Here is a 15,539-nt window from a genome sequence, read left to right on the forward strand (position 1 = left end):
TTGAAGCGAAGGTCTGTTCGTTATTTTTTTTAACCTCAGCAGTAGTTTTAAACCACTTCAGCTATCTTTGTTTTCCCATACAGAGTCTTAGAAACTAGTTTGAATGATATGAGTATTCTTTGCTAGTGATTTTGAGTTCTCAATTGCAGAACTTCTGTTCCGAGGATTCTCTGAAAAGAGGACTCACCAGCAAAATCAGTTTATTGGCATGGAGATACCATCAGAAGTGGGGCAAGGGCATTTTTATTTTGAAAGACATTTAATCTCCATCTGTAAACTAATATTTTATTTTTGTTTTATATGCATTGGGTACATTGAGCTTTTTGGTGTTAATTTTTTGTATTTTTATTTTTCATAAATGTTCAGATTATAAGCTATGTTAATTTATATGTTGTTTGCATAGGTTTCATTTTATACAGATTTAGTTGCTGTTACTGCATTGCACCTTTTACTCTGTTTCCCTTTGACTTTTGTAGCAGTAAAAAACAAGGCTATAACAATATGCTTCCTTCAGAATTTAAACATGCTTCAGTGGGCTTTTATTGTCAGAGTCTGGCCTGGTTTATGCTGGTTAATGCAACAAAGTGAGTATTACTTGAGATGTTAATGCTTCGGATAATTACAGCTGAGGGGCACCTGTTTAAGGAAGTGCAAATGCTCTGTATTATTTGGGGGTGGGAGAGAGGCAGTTGTAAATAATATTCCCAAGAATAACTATGAGAGCTTGGGAGCAGATTTTTAAAAATCGTGTGCATAATACATTTGTTATGTAACTTTTAAAAATAAAAGTTATGCATTTCCCAACAATTAACTCTCTAGTGACCTTAGGCAAGCTATTACTGTTTTCACCTCAACCTCTGTTCTCTGTATTATTAGAATCATAGTATCAGCCTTCCTTACAGGGTTGTTGCCAGAGTTGCTGAGATAATGTCTATAAAGGGCTATTTATATGGTAAGGATTTTTTCCCCTCTCCTTTCACAAATACAGCTTGTACTTCATGATATATACTTTACCTTTACCTCTCCTTTAATACACTGAGGACATGGGGTAGAGCATACTCATGTGTCTTTTAAAAGGTAATGTGGAAGATGGTCCTAAATGTAAGCATTATTAATGACCCTCATGGTCCTGGCAATCCTTTCTAATAATAAAGTGTTGGAGCTGTCAAATGATGGCACAAATATCCTAATCTACTTAGATAGCTTTTTAATCCGAGTCATCAATCATGTTTTATTAGCTTTAACAGAGTCAAGCTGCTGTCATTTAAATGTTGCACTAGGACAATGTGCCGACAATGTTCTGCAGGTGTAACTTTCACTCAAATGCTAAGTCTGCACAGCAAGCTAGATTGTGCTCATGTTGGGAGAGAGTGCCATCTTCAGTTTTAACTCTCCACCAAGCTTCTGAATTTTGCATCTTTGTAGAGTGTAAAATTATACTTCCTATTCTAAAGGAAAGGGTGGGAAGCAGGATTCTCAATACGATACGTGACCATCAATAAACTGAATTGTTATTTTTAAAACTATTAAATATTGTTTTACACAACTGTTGCAACATATGCCTTAAAATATGCTAAAGGCAGCTGGTATAATAATAGTTGCAATAATAATAGCAATAACATTAGACAATACTCAGAATATTTATTTCCTACCTTGAAGTACTATTGAAAGCACATATTTGTAGTACTACAACAAAAATATACTATGGTAAAAATGGTGGTAACATTAATGAATAAAAAAGTCTTATCAGCATTGTTTGTTTTTTGTTGAGTTGATTCTGCCCATGGAGGAGAGAGAACAGATTTTCTGTGGATATTAAAGTAGTGTCCACTTTTATTTGGCAGTTCTCTTTTGTTTCTGGTATGTTACCAGAAAAATCTACTGAATTCTTACATGCTAGTCCTGGGACAGATATGTTATTTATTCTTACTACTACTGCTGCTGCTGCTTCATTTAGAAAACACATTTTTTTAAAATAAAGTAAAAATGCTTTAGTGTTAGTATGTTTACACTTCATCTAGAATGAATCATTGATATAGTGTATGTGTATATATAGACATAGCTCTGTGCATTTAAATTTTAAAGGGATTTCATACAATAAGAAGCAGATGTGTCACAGTGACAGCAGGCAAGTAGGGGCTGGGGAGCTGGGTTCATTAAAAGAGCCTTGGGATAAATGCACCACATAAGATACCCACTGAAAGACAGAAGCTGTTGATGAGGGTGACCTCTGAATGCAAGTCATCTTACTATAAACAGAAGGGTGTGGAAAGCCATTGGTCTGAGCCAAGCTTGTTTACTATCCAGATCTCACTTTAGTTAACTTAAGTAAGCCCACTGAGCCTGCGGTGACTGCTCAAGGAAGAACAAAGTGTCTTTCGTTCTACCTGAATTTGAGACAATCGTGCTGTCTACAGAATTATCTGATCCTGTAACTGGCTACACATTTCCAGTGTTGGATAGAGGAATTTTGTTGCTGCAGAACTTAATATATGCTCCCCCCCCTCCCAAATTTGAGTCAAAGTGTCTGGGGAATTCTTTTAAATATCTTGAGAGGGAAATGAGGTAAGCCTGTAATTTATTTCCGTATGTGACAATGATTAGCATGTTCAGAAAGCAATTGAGACTAAATAGTGTCTGTTTATTTAATCAAATCATTAATGAGTTTTTTCCTATTTAGTGATAATATTCCATAGTTTACTTTGCATGTTTTTATAGGGTTTTTAAAAAATTGATCACATCTCATATGTGTGGAAGTTATTAACTGCTCTAACATCAACCATCATTCATAAATGATAGTTATTTAAATATGCGTTCACGATATCTATATATTTCGCAGTAAGCATCCTGCTTTTTTACTAATATATGAAATATTTAATTATGTTTCGGGAGAGACATAAGATCATCAGACATTTGGCAGAAATACGTTTTCGTTCAAAAAAATAATAGCACTATACTGTATATTTTTACTCAGAAGTTACCCCTACTGTGTTCTGTGGGGATTACTCCAGGATAAGTGTGTTTTGAATTTTAGCCTCTGTGTGTGTTACGGAATACCTTTTACATACTTGTTTTGCAATGTTTCATAGACTAATGGCTGTTTGGAATAGAAAACCACACATCATTTATAGTATTTCTTTCGTTGTTAGATATTTTAATCTGACATTCCAGAGCTAAAATGTTGAGCTTGCTTTTTGTAGCAGTTTATCTGAGTTTAAAAATCATTCAAACATTTTAATATAGTTTATAGTGATGCAAATAATGTATTTGGCTGTAAAACAATAGTAGTTGTATACATGCTATAGCTATGTATACATAAATGTTTTTTCTACCTTGTAAGGAGAACAACAGACCATAGAGTTAAGTACTATATTGCACTTCAGGATTCGTAATGTGAATTGGCGTTAACAACTACTGCTTCTTAAATGTCTCTTTCATTCAAGAGAGCTTGGGAGAGTCTTTTGCTTCAGGAGTATTTTATTACCTTAGAAAAGGAAGTAAAGCTTTGGAGAGAAAAATAAAATGCTTGAACTGTCCACTTGTGAAAATAGATTTAGAGCTGCAGGGAGTTGTATTGTTAAGGGACACTGTTTTGCAGAAAAGTATGATAAATTATTACAGCCAATATGCTCCTCAACTTGGTTCGTAAGGTCTAGTGAACAGCAAGCAGCAGTATCCAATTACATGTTTCTTTTCTTAGATTGCTTAGTATTTTCATATTTCAGTTCAGCTGAACCATTATTTTTTTTAATCAGACAGGGTTTGGCTTCTAAACTAACAGCTTTTAAAACACTAAAATTTTACCTATGAACAACTACTAGTACATTTAAAATGTTTAGATTAAACAACCCCCTTTTCAAAAATATTTTTGTTAGGCTTTATTTATAATTACACTGTGGTTTTATAAAATAGTTTAATGAATACCATAAATTGAAACATAAAAGAGCATCCGGAAAGTCCTCTCAAATTTAATGTTGTAAAAATGATGAATGTATGTTTAGAAAACGCAAGACAGCTGTTAAAGAAAGACAAATATCAAACAACTTATTAAATGTATGTTGAATGATAATGGGTAATATTTGCTTACCAGTGTGTAATGTGAGATGACGAACAAATATAATGTGCATTATATCTAGGTTAGAATTAAATAACATTGGTTAAAAACCTGTTTTTAATGTTTGGAGCAGTCTGACAGAGATGTCTAAAAATATTTTCTTGTGATTTAAATGTGCATCAGTACTTCTATTTGTGAAATGCTCGGTTATGGGAAACCAACAAGAAATTTGCCCTGTATATAAGTCCAATGAAGTAAATAGAAACATTATAAGCAAATAGAAAAAAAATCAGAACAAACTGCATATACTGTAGAAAGGTTCTACGTTTTTCTCTAGCTAATTGACTTTTAAAGATTCACAAGACAATCCTATGTATGTCCACTCAGAAGTGCCACTGATATCAATGGGAGTAACTGTCAAGTACATGTGTGTGTAGGATTTCAGTCTTAAAGTACAACATAGTTGAACTAAGTGGGATTTACTTCTGAGTAGACATGCATATAATTTTTAGCAAAGCAATACTGTCAAGTTTTTTAAAAAATAAATCCTGGTATTTCATTAATATGAAGATGTAAATAAATTTATTTATGTAAATGTAGGCATATTTACATTTTATCTTATAACTCTGGGCCAGCAATGATATGATTTAAAACAAAAGAAAAATAGATCCTATATGCTTATTTCTAAAAGTACTCAATAGTGAAAAGATACTTGTTAAACAAAAACGGACTACATTAATATTAGTTGAAAGGCACTAATACTTAGAACACAACAGTGAAATTGACATCCTTGCTTGGATGGGTTAGAACATAGTTATTAGTTTAATAAATACTCAGAGGCAAATCTTGTAAACCTATTTATAACTGATCAAAATTGTAATTTTAGAAATAGCTATCTACTAAGAGAGCCCCTAACTATTGAAGATAAGTGTGACTAGGGATTTCCCCCCCCCCCTATGCCTGGCAGTAAATATTAAAAGAGGAAAAAAGACAATATGTGTGGATTTTTGCACAGACAACTAATACAAAGAGAAGCAGAAAACATTAATTGTAACAAATAAAGAAGCCTTCAACAACAACAACTTGTGCAGAAGTGTGACATGTAGCATTTTGTATGCTCCAGACAGTTATACATTAACAGTGAAATTCTAGGAATGCCTACTCAGATGTAAGTCCCACTGAGTAAAGTGGAACTTACTTCAAGGTATAGGTGTATAAGATTGCAGCCTATAGCTACAGTCCTATACATAACTACTGAAAGTAAGTTTAATTGAACTCAACTGGACTTACTTTAGAAATATGACTAGGATTGTGCTAGGATTAGTTGAGTACCCTTTTCAGATAAGCAACAATAGAAATAAAAAACTAAAATGCAAAAAAGGATTTGTTATATATTTGATACACATTTATAATCGGTGACATTTCAGTTCATCCACTGTCTGAAGGTCTCCCCCTTCCTCCAGAACTACCTTCCAGAGCATCATCAATGTGATGACATCTCTTACTTCATTCAAATACCTAAACAAAATCCACATTTTCTATGAAATTTTGGCAAAACTACCTAGAACAGTGCAGGGACGCGGGTGGCTCTGTGGGTAAAACCTCAGCGCCTAGGACTTGCCGATCGCATGGTCGCAGTTCGAATCCCCGTGGCGGGGTGAGTTCCCGTCGTTCGGTCCCAGCTCCTGCCAACCTAGCAGTTTGAAAGCACCCTTAAGTGCAAGTAGATAAATAGGTACCGCTTTATAGCAGGAAGGTAAACGGCATTTCCGTGTGCTGCTCTGGTGCCAGTTCACTGGCCACGTGACCCGGAAGTGTCTGCGGACAGTGCTGGTTCCTGGCCTCTAGAGTGAGATGAGCTCACAACCCTAGAGTCTGTCAAGACTGGCCCGTACAGGCAGGGGTACCTTTACCTTTACCTAGAACAGTGGTTCACTATTAGGTCATTACTGAGGATCCCCTATTTTTCAAAAGCCAAGCCACACACCCCCTTAATAACTCTACTCTAATTACCTCTACAAAGCAATTTTTTGAACAAAATTTGGGTAGCCCCAAATAAGCAAAGAATTTTAGGCATGCTAAAAAACAGACTAGGGTTGAGTGATACCTGGTTTTCAACATTGTGATATATCAGCAGCTAAACATCAGGATATTCTGATATATCACAGTGTTTGAAAGTGGACATCAGGCGTGGGGATGAGGAAAGGAGCAGTCACAGAGATTTGGGTGGGTGGGATGCATGCTGATCAGATGTAGGGATTGAAGGAGTTGGAGTCATGGAGGTCAGGCGGGTAGGTTGTGTGCAGATCAGGTGGGATGAGGGAAGGAGCAGCTGCGGAGATTGAATGGGGGGGGAGGAGAGGAAGCAGAGACTCCTCTGCCGCATGGTAGAGGGGATGAAGATGGGGGGTACATCAAGCCACAGCCAGTGGTGGCAGCCAGCGAAGATACACATCCGCTGTGGCTGCTGCTGCTTTCCTGCTGACCGAGAAAAGCTGCTCTTTCTCAGTGCCAGGGGAAGGTAGTGCCATAGTGCCTTAAACTGAAAGTGATCAGCTGCCCTGTTCTCTGCCAGCGTGAGGGGCAGGCAACTCACATCAGCAGTGTGATTGGCTGAGATCATGCGATATTGGCGGTGCCTTGAAGTCGGTTACCCTGTTCTCCCTTGCGTGTGGAGTGTTATATTACTGCGTATTACCGGGTCAAAATTGTTGTCGCAGTTTGATTTCAAAACCAATTTTGGCCAGTACAGTTGTAACTCTGGTTATAGACACTTTAGGTCACAGACTCCGCTAAACCAGAAAAAGTACTTCGGGTTAAGAACCTTGCTTCAGGATGAGAACAGAAATCCCGCAGTGGCGGCGGGAGGCCCCATTAGGTAAAGTGGTGCCTCAGGTTAAGAACAGTTTCAGTTTAAGAACGGACCTCCAGAACGAATTAAGTTCTTAACCCAAGGTACCACTGTATATAGAAAAATCACACAGCGCTAAAATAGACCATAATATTTGAAACATTACCATGCAAAAATGACCCAAAAAAATAGTTGGAGAGGGAAGGCAGGGGATGGGGCCGTGGACCCCTAATTGGGGACCACTGACCTAGAGAGATGTTAGAGCAGGGTATAACCATAGAAGCCTGTAAAGGTAAGGACAAGGATCTCATGCTTAATGTGGAAGTAGATAGAAAGCCGGTGAAGGGATTTAAGAAAGGGTTTCATATGATTAGAGTTACAAGATATGTAAATGATTTTAGTACCAAAATGCTGGGTGGAAATGGAGGACCAGATGAGGCAATGAAGGAGTAAAGAGGTCACCCTCTGGGTTCAAGTACACTTCCACTTGTCCCCCCGCTTTCTTCCAGGAAAACCCGCCGTTTACCTCTGAATTGGTGCGTGGGAAAAGCAGAACTGTGAATGAACTATCTGTCAGCCTATTCTGTTATGAGAATAAAGTGGGTGGTGGTGGTCAGTAGAGAATTTGTATAAGCTGTGTTGAACTTGAAAGAGTTAGGGGAGGAATAAACTTTTGTTATGATATTTTGTCCTTTCTGTTATGTGTTGCATCATTCCTATTCTCCTCCTCTGCCAAATGTGGGATTCAAGTTGGAGTATTTGATCAGTAGGCCATCTTCTGAATGTTCATATCAGTTTCCATTACTATGAATTGAAAAAGGAATATGAGTTACACATTAGTTTATAAACTCATTGTGCTTCTTACTCAGCCACTTCCAATTGCTAAAAAACATTTATGTTGCAGGCTGCATTTATCCAGATTGTCTTAGCCCACAAAATGCTACTGGAAGCAGACTGTTAAATAAAACATGATTTGAGATTCTAGACCACCCCTTCTCTTGCAGCCTCTGTTGCTGCATGAGAAAATGGTGGCAGGCTGTTTCTCTTAACCTCTTGGTCTAGTGTTCTAGCCGTAATCCTGCAATAGGAAACAGGCTGAAAGATTTGTATGGATCACCTTAGGTGTGTTTGGTAAGACAATCCCTCTACTTCCATGAGCCAGTGTTTACCTGATCTTATGACAGGAAGGTGGAATTATGTGGCATCCTCTCAAGCTGTCTGTACACCTGTCATAATGCATGTTGCCAGCTGTTCCATCATTGCATCTTGTGCCATGTGCACATAATGCACCTGAGAATGCACACAAACTTTTGCATGTTGCCATCTGTTCTCACCATTGGACCTTGAACACAATTCTAAGACTCAATGTAGTGTACCAATATTATTCGAAAGGTGTCTGACTTGTGAGCAGATTAAAATATTGTTATTGAGTAGCTCAGTTCAGCTGAAACCTCATACATGTCCCAGAACTATGTGTATGAATTGGCTTTATTCTGAGCAATGAGTGTTGTTGTCATTGTGCTAGATAGGGAAAGCCCCTAAGGTCCATCTTAGCCCTGATCCTATGAATGACTGCTGGCAAACGCATCCTACACCCTTATTAAAATTATTTCCCCCCCCCCAGGCGCGGGGCTGGGGCGGGGGAAGCCCCCAGAACAGGCTGCTCTGCGCAAGCCGTGGGAGCCCTCGCGCGGCTTGCACGGAGCTACCCGAAGCCCCGACGCGACTGCCCAGCGCACCGGGGCTTCGGGATAAGAGGCAGCTCTGCGCAAGCCGTGGGAGCCCTCCCGCGGCTTGCGCAGAGCTACCCGAAGCCCCGGCACGACTGCGGAGCGCGCCACGGCTTCGGGATAAGAGGCAGCTCTGCGCAAGCCGGGGGAGGGCTCGCGGCTTGCGCGGAGCTACCCGAAGCCACGGCGCGACTGCCCAGCGTGCCGGGGCATCGGGATAAGAGGCAGCTCTGCACAAGCTGTGGGAGGGCTCCCGCGGCTTACGCAGAGTTTCCTGAAGCCTGGAGAGCGAGAGGGGTCGGTGCGCACCAACCCCTCTCGCTCTCCAGGCTTCAGCGAAAGCCTGCATTCGCCCCATAGGACGCACACACATTTCCCCTTCATTTTTGGAGGGGGGAAAGTGCGTCCTTTTGGGCGAAAAATATGGTACGTCTTGATGTCCACTTATACTGCTGTAAATAGAAAGATTTAGGGGGATATTAAAGGGGAGCCATGTTTTGCAGAGGCTGCAGTTTGTCATAGTAAAGGAGAGTAAAAGAGTCTGATGCAAATACTCATTACCCTTTGTTGCCAAGACATACAAGAGGAGAAAGCCTCTGCTAAAGGCACCAGAGCCTATGCTACTCCAGCTTATGAAGGATTAAATTTGTGCTTTTATAAAAATCACCTTTGAATGGAAGCTCTGCAAGTCAAATCGATCTGTAGAGGAAGAAATGGAAGATACTTCCCATGTGATGGGGTCACAGAGGAGGGCTACATTCTCCTGTGCTAACTTTCTGGGAGCCACATGCCAGCAGTAGGTGAGCCCCAAACCAAAGTGGATGGCCTGAGCTGACAAAGTGTTCTTGCTCTTCCACTCCCTGTAACAGATTCACACACAGGCACTTATACAGCTTCCCTCTGCTATTGCTCAGATGACTTAGAAACAGCTGAGCAGTAGGAAAGAAGATGCTGCAGAAGGGGCAGGCATACACTCACTACATCTCATACACAGACATATGGAATTGGCTTCCCTTGTCTCTCACCCTTCCAGTCCTTGATCAAGTGATCTACTTGATGAACTCCTTGGACCTTTCCAGCCAGGAATTGCTAAGAGTCTTATTCTGGAAGGTCTGGGATCCTGACATCCTTCCCACTAGTTCTGCGTTCATTTCCCCCTTGGAAAGTCAAAGGTAAGGGAAACCTTCAAAAACTGCTGCCTCAACGCACTCTGACGGAACCACCACCTCACACTCAGAGCTGGCTGGAGTGGGAGGAGAGCTATGATCTGCTGGAAAAAGACTATGAACAGCAGACTGGCTGGAAAGGTTCAATGATTTCATCATGTACAATGAGTTTGGTCATAATAGACGGTAGCACATTTAAAAACTCGAACATTCCGTCTCCTCCATGTGGATGTGAAAGAGGAGAAGACGGAATAGGGAGCATTGAAGCCCAAGGCTTACCACACATTCTGATACAGTGGTGCCTTGCAAGACGAAAAGAATCCATTCTGTGATTCTCTTCGTCTAGCGGTTTTTTCGTCTTGCGAAGCAAGCCCATTGAAGGATTAGCGGATTAGCACTATTAGCGGCTTTTAGCGGCTTATCTGCTGATTGGATCAGCTGATAAGCAGCTTAGCGGTTTAGAAAAAGGGGGGGAGGGGAAAAACCCAGCAGGAACTCGCAGGACATTGTCGTCTTGCGAAGCAAGCCCATAGGAAATTCGTTTTGCGAAGCACCTCCAAAACGGAAAACTCTTTCGTCTAGCGAGTTTTCCGCCTTGCGAGGCATTCGTCTTGCGGGGCACCACTGTAGTAGGAACCTATAGTTTCTTGTTAAGTGGAACCCAGCCAATAGATATTGGATATGAGCCTGGAACTAGGTGAAGTTCCAGTTTTTTTTGTACTGGACCACTCTTGGCAGATCACTATGCCTCGTCCTCTGTTATCCCTCCTGTAACATTGCCACATATTGCAAAAATGAAGGAATTATGTTGGGGTTTTTTAATTTTAAGTAATTAAGATTATAAAGTATTTTATACCAAATGTGCTGTATAAAACACAGCTATAATTTATTTAGGAGTTTAAAGGACATACTGATAACAATTGATCCAGTTTCAATTAAAATGCTGTAAGCATCTAATAGGAGGTCTTACTGTATATGAGATTCAGAAGACACAAATGCTATGCAAAATGTGGAAAATCAAATTTAATAAATATTTTATGTTTGCTCATTCCATGATAAACATTGAGTTATTGCACAGATTGAAAAGACAAAGTACATACTAGATTATAGATACATATGGATAATACTTGCAAAATATTTGAACTGGAGCAACACACATTAAGTATACCGGATTTAGAAGATGAAAATTAATGTATGAATTATTTAGCTAACACTGCACTTTTGCCACAGAATCTGGTGTTTATTATTGTGAGCTTTAGCAGGAAACAGAAGCCGTATCAGTTGGGAAAACATTTCTTTACAAAATTGAGAACAGTTTGGCTTTCTCGTTTCTAAGCAGGGAACCTGGTTCTTTGGTTTCTTTGTTCCAAGTCAGACTACTCCCAAACTATTTTAGCTGAACGTTTTACATACTAGCGGAGTCAGGGGAAGTTAAGTTGGCAGCTGTTCGTGGGATAATAATGAAGCACACTGTTTAGTATTGCATATCCGCACTGTAAAATGTGAGAAGTATTTTATAGAGACCATGGTGAGCAGGGCTCTGTCCATTTTGTGTGATGTAAGTGCATGAACTGTAGGTGAGGAAACTTTTCTGTTTCGTTTTTTCATGGGAAAGTAACTGGCAATCATACTCTGTTGCAGGTGAAGAAAGCGTGCACAGATTCAGATGTTTCAGAACCTCAGAATTCCAGGTAAAGCAACTAAACAGTGCTTTGATAAATTCAAGTGCTTTAAAGCAGTGATGCTATTTATAAGAATAATCATGAAAGGTAAAGATAAATGAAAATATCATGGAAGATCATTTGCTTTCATAGACTGAAAATAGCTCCTATTGTAGTCTTCTGAATATATTTCACTTTAGAGGTTTTATTTTGCCTGGATTAAGAGCTAAATGCTGGCATGCAGAATCATATGTATGACCAAGTAATTTTGACATTACTGTATAAAAAAGTTTGGTTTCTCTGTTTTATTGTTGTCTATGTATTGTTACTTATTTTCAGTTTTAATGTTTCTAGTTTTTTATGTAGACTAAAAATGCTACTGTTTGGAAAACAGTACACTGTTCAACATGTTTTACTATTTGCTTTACATATATTACTTTTATGACAATTTTGTCTCTATTTTGGATAGTAAAGTAAGTAAGAATGACTGTAAACATGCCACCCAGTATTTATGTTCTGTTACATCTGTTTTGTGTAAAATTTGTAATATGAAGCAATTTAGGCCTTTTCTGAGTTGTTTCATCCATTGCTTCTGTTTTCAAATAGGTCTAAATATTACAAGTTTTTAAACAATCTCCACACTATCTTGGTAAAAATTGGACTATCACTAGCAGCTAACAGAAACACAAAACACAAAATATTTTCTATTAAGAATGAGTTTCAAGACACATCCTGAAAATAACCTTTTAAGCCACCATGTTGTGTCTTTTAAATTGAGAACCAAACACCTCTTAAAAGCTTCCTAAAAGATCTACTGGATGACTGAAAAATCCTTAGAATTTTTCATTCTGTTTCTTTATTGCAGTGGATAATACATTTTTTAGGATGAATATTGTCCAAATGTAACTAAGTGTAGTTTGAAGTGTGGTCCTTCTCCTATCAAGATCAATGAGAATTTTGCTATTAAGATCAATGGTAACAATGTTCCTTTTCCATGCTGTTTATGAGATTCCATCTTTCCTTCCTGTTCTCATTAAATGCTAGAGTTTTTAAATATCTGTAACTGCTGCATACAGATATTTTCAACTGAATTAAGAAACCCAGTTAAGTGAGTGTATAGTTTTTAGCCATTCTAAAATATGAGTTCAATTGCTTTTCAAGAGAAGGGGCTAGTCTTAAGGCATTGTAGTGCCAGCTATGTTTATTACTATTTGAGATAAAGTCTAGTTTAATCAAAATATAAAATCTGTACAGTACTTGTTTATCATTTTGGGTATTACTGTTTGTTAGATTTTTATGTAGCTTTTCATCTGAAGCACTCAAGGTAAGGATATACGATTGCTGCAACCCCTCATAACAATCCTGTTTGGTATGTTAGCCTAAATTATAGTGATTGGTTTGAGAACTTCATGACTGAGTGGTGGTTTGAATCAGGGTCTCTCCCTAGCTGAAATCTATCCTCTTACACCAGAGTGTTGAAAGCATTCTAAGGCTGCAGTCCTAAACACATTTACCTGGGACTTAGGCCCATTGATCTCAATAGAATGTACTTTGAGAAGAAGTATATAGGATTATACTATATAACTTCACCCATTCTTAGGGCCGTTTCACTTATAGTATGTTTCAGGGATGGGGAATTACAGTGGTGCCCCGCAAGACGAAATTAATTCGTTCCGCAATTTTTGCCGTCTAGCGAATTTTTCTTCTTGTGAAGCACGGTTTAAACGGTTTAACAAACTCGCGAGACGTTTTCGTCTTGCGAAGCAAGCCCATAGGGGAATTCGTCTTGCGAGGCAAATCGCGAATGAAAAAACCTTTCGTCTAGCGAGTTTTTTGTCTTGCGAGGCATTCGTCTTGCGGGGCACCACTGTATATCCCATCTAGTGGGTCAAATCCTTATCTTGCCCCACCCCGCAAGACAAGCTGGACAGGTACATGGAGAAAGCCACTTGTAGATCATCTGATTTCACAGTGACATTAGGTTACCTATTTTTCCCTCGTGGATGATCAACTGATTGTTGAGGGTTGCAAGGTGACGTACATAGAGCTAGGCAAACCCTAACAATCAACTGATCATTGGGGTTTGCATAGCTCCACAAATGGCAATTTGCAGTCCACAACAGTCAGCTGCAAACCACCTTTGGCTCAGCCACATCTTTACTTACTCCGCACTTGAGCAAGTAGGCATATGTGGAATGGCTAAAATGGCCTCATAGGCCAAATTGATAAACAGTGCCTAATTATACCTGTGAACCCTCGATTCCCCACCCCTGACATAGAGGCAAATCCAAGTTAGCCACCATATGTATATGCAACTGGGAGGCAGTGGGAAATGGGCAAACTCTTGGAAATTTATGATGTTAGGCAGGCTATTAAAGTTTTTATGTTTGTTTTAAAATGCTGCTCTAATTTTAATGTTACTCTGTTGTTTTTAGATTTTTAAAATCTCTAATTTATATGTGACTTTAGTATAGAATTTTTATACTGTCAATTAGGTGTTTTCTTTGCCTTTTTTCTGAATCTGTTTTGGGGAACTTTTAGTTTGAAAAGCTTCAATATAATACAGTGTACCTTGGGTTACATATGCTTCAGGTTACATACGCTTCAGGTTACAGACTCCGTTAACCCAGAAATAGTACTTCGGGTTAAGAACTTTGCTTCAGGATGAGAACAGAAATTGTTCTCCGGTGGCGCAGCAGCAGCAGGAGGAGGCCCCATTAGGTAAAGTGGTGCTTCAGGTTAAGAACAGTTTCAGGTTAAGAACGGACCTCCGGAACGAATTAAGTACTTAACCCGAGGTACCACTGTAATGACAAAACAACAGGGTGCTATAGCAAATCCTAGCTCTCTGACTGGTGTATCTGAATGAATAATGAATGAATGCTCACATTTTTACATTTTACATTAATTGGTAAAATTGGTACAATTACATTACAATTAATGGTCTCCTCGCTATTATTCTAAACACAGTTTATCATGAGCTTACAGCTCTGTGTGCAGGAAGCAAGCAGGGAACCGCTGTTTATTCATACTGAATGGAAGAAGAAGAGAAGGGACAAAGGAGCATGTGAATCTGAGGCTAACCAAAGCATTACATCCACACAAGGGCCAAATTTTCATTTGCCGCAGTTATGTATATTTATAAGTCTATGGGTTGACCAGAACAAGTACACAAGTTACCTAGAGCCTTTCCATCATAATGCACATTTCTTCATAGAATAAACAGTGATCTTGCAATACTGAATATTTAGGCCATTTGGGGAATGGGTTTTCAGTGTATATATTTTTTTTAATCTGAGATTTCTTGATTTTTTAATTTTTATTAGTATTTTTATGCATAAGATTGAACTTATCAAAATCGTTGACCAAAAAGAAAAGTTAGAAATGCTATGTACACTATTTAGAATAATCAGTGAACTTTTAGCCTTAGTGGCACTAGAGAGCACGGTTATGGCATAGCTTACAGGCATTGGGCATGATGAACATTCTTCTTAAAACAAGTCTTGAGAAAACATTGTGTGTAAAGTGAAATGTCAGCACAAAAATGGATGCTGGAGGTGCTTTCACTTGCAGAATAGCTCCTGGCCTGTTACTTGGGGCTAAAGTCTTTCATTTATTTAGCTAGCTTTATTGTGTGTTGGTTTTGGACTTGGAAGTATTAGAATAAATGCAGATGGAATATGTTTTTATAGTAGGGAAGTAATTAAGTTGGGTGTGGGAACTTCGTCAGGAGAATTCTTGGAGTGGCATGTGTGTATCAGCAAATTCTTTGTCTTACTTGGCTTTTCTTTTCTAGAAAGAAACTTTCAAGTTATATTTGTGTCTCAGTTATGTAAAGAGAATTCACTAATGCAGGAAAATATATTGGTGAAAAGAATGATTCTAGGTGTACCTAGAATGAAAAAGGAATGAAGGGAAGAGAAGTAAAGAAAGGACATGCAATAATAATTTCTGGTGTTAGGCTCTTACTGTAAAACAGTTATGCATTTATTTATTTTTTTGTTTCTATAGCACTTTAACTTCAAGGTGGAAATTTACCACAGAAGTAATAATTTTAAAGAAAAGTTTGATAATTTG

The 15,539-nt window shown here is 38.7% G+C and overlaps 1 protein-coding gene across 50 annotated transcripts in view; it reads left to right on the forward strand.

The window, feature by feature from the left end:
- Positions 1 to 15,539, forward strand: part of EYA4 (EYA transcriptional coactivator and phosphatase 4) — a 110,834-nt gene that overhangs the window by 40,723 nt on the left and 54,572 nt on the right. For 40 of the 50 annotated variants that reach the window (XR_014524845.1, XR_014524851.1, XR_014524852.1 and 37 more), the window contains exon 3: positions 11,443 to 11,492. The exons of 6 other annotated variants lie outside the window; for them this stretch is intronic. Coding sequence is in view for 17 of the 44 variants with exons in the window: in XM_083498138.1 (XP_083354264.1) it covers positions 11,443 to 11,492 (50 nt within the window). In the remaining 27 variants the exon portion in view is untranslated. Of the gene's footprint in view, positions 1 to 2,278; positions 2,566 to 11,442; positions 11,493 to 15,539 lie in introns of those variants that run through there. 4 more of the 50 variants (XR_014524849.1, XR_014524850.1, XM_083498124.1 and 1 more) reach the window with 2 other exon arrangements.

Source organism: Podarcis liolepis (genome assembly GCF_965112155.1).
Source record: "Podarcis liolepis genome assembly, chromosome: 3".
Classification (NCBI taxonomy): domain Eukaryota; kingdom Metazoa; phylum Chordata; class Lepidosauria; order Squamata; family Lacertidae; genus Podarcis; species Podarcis liolepis.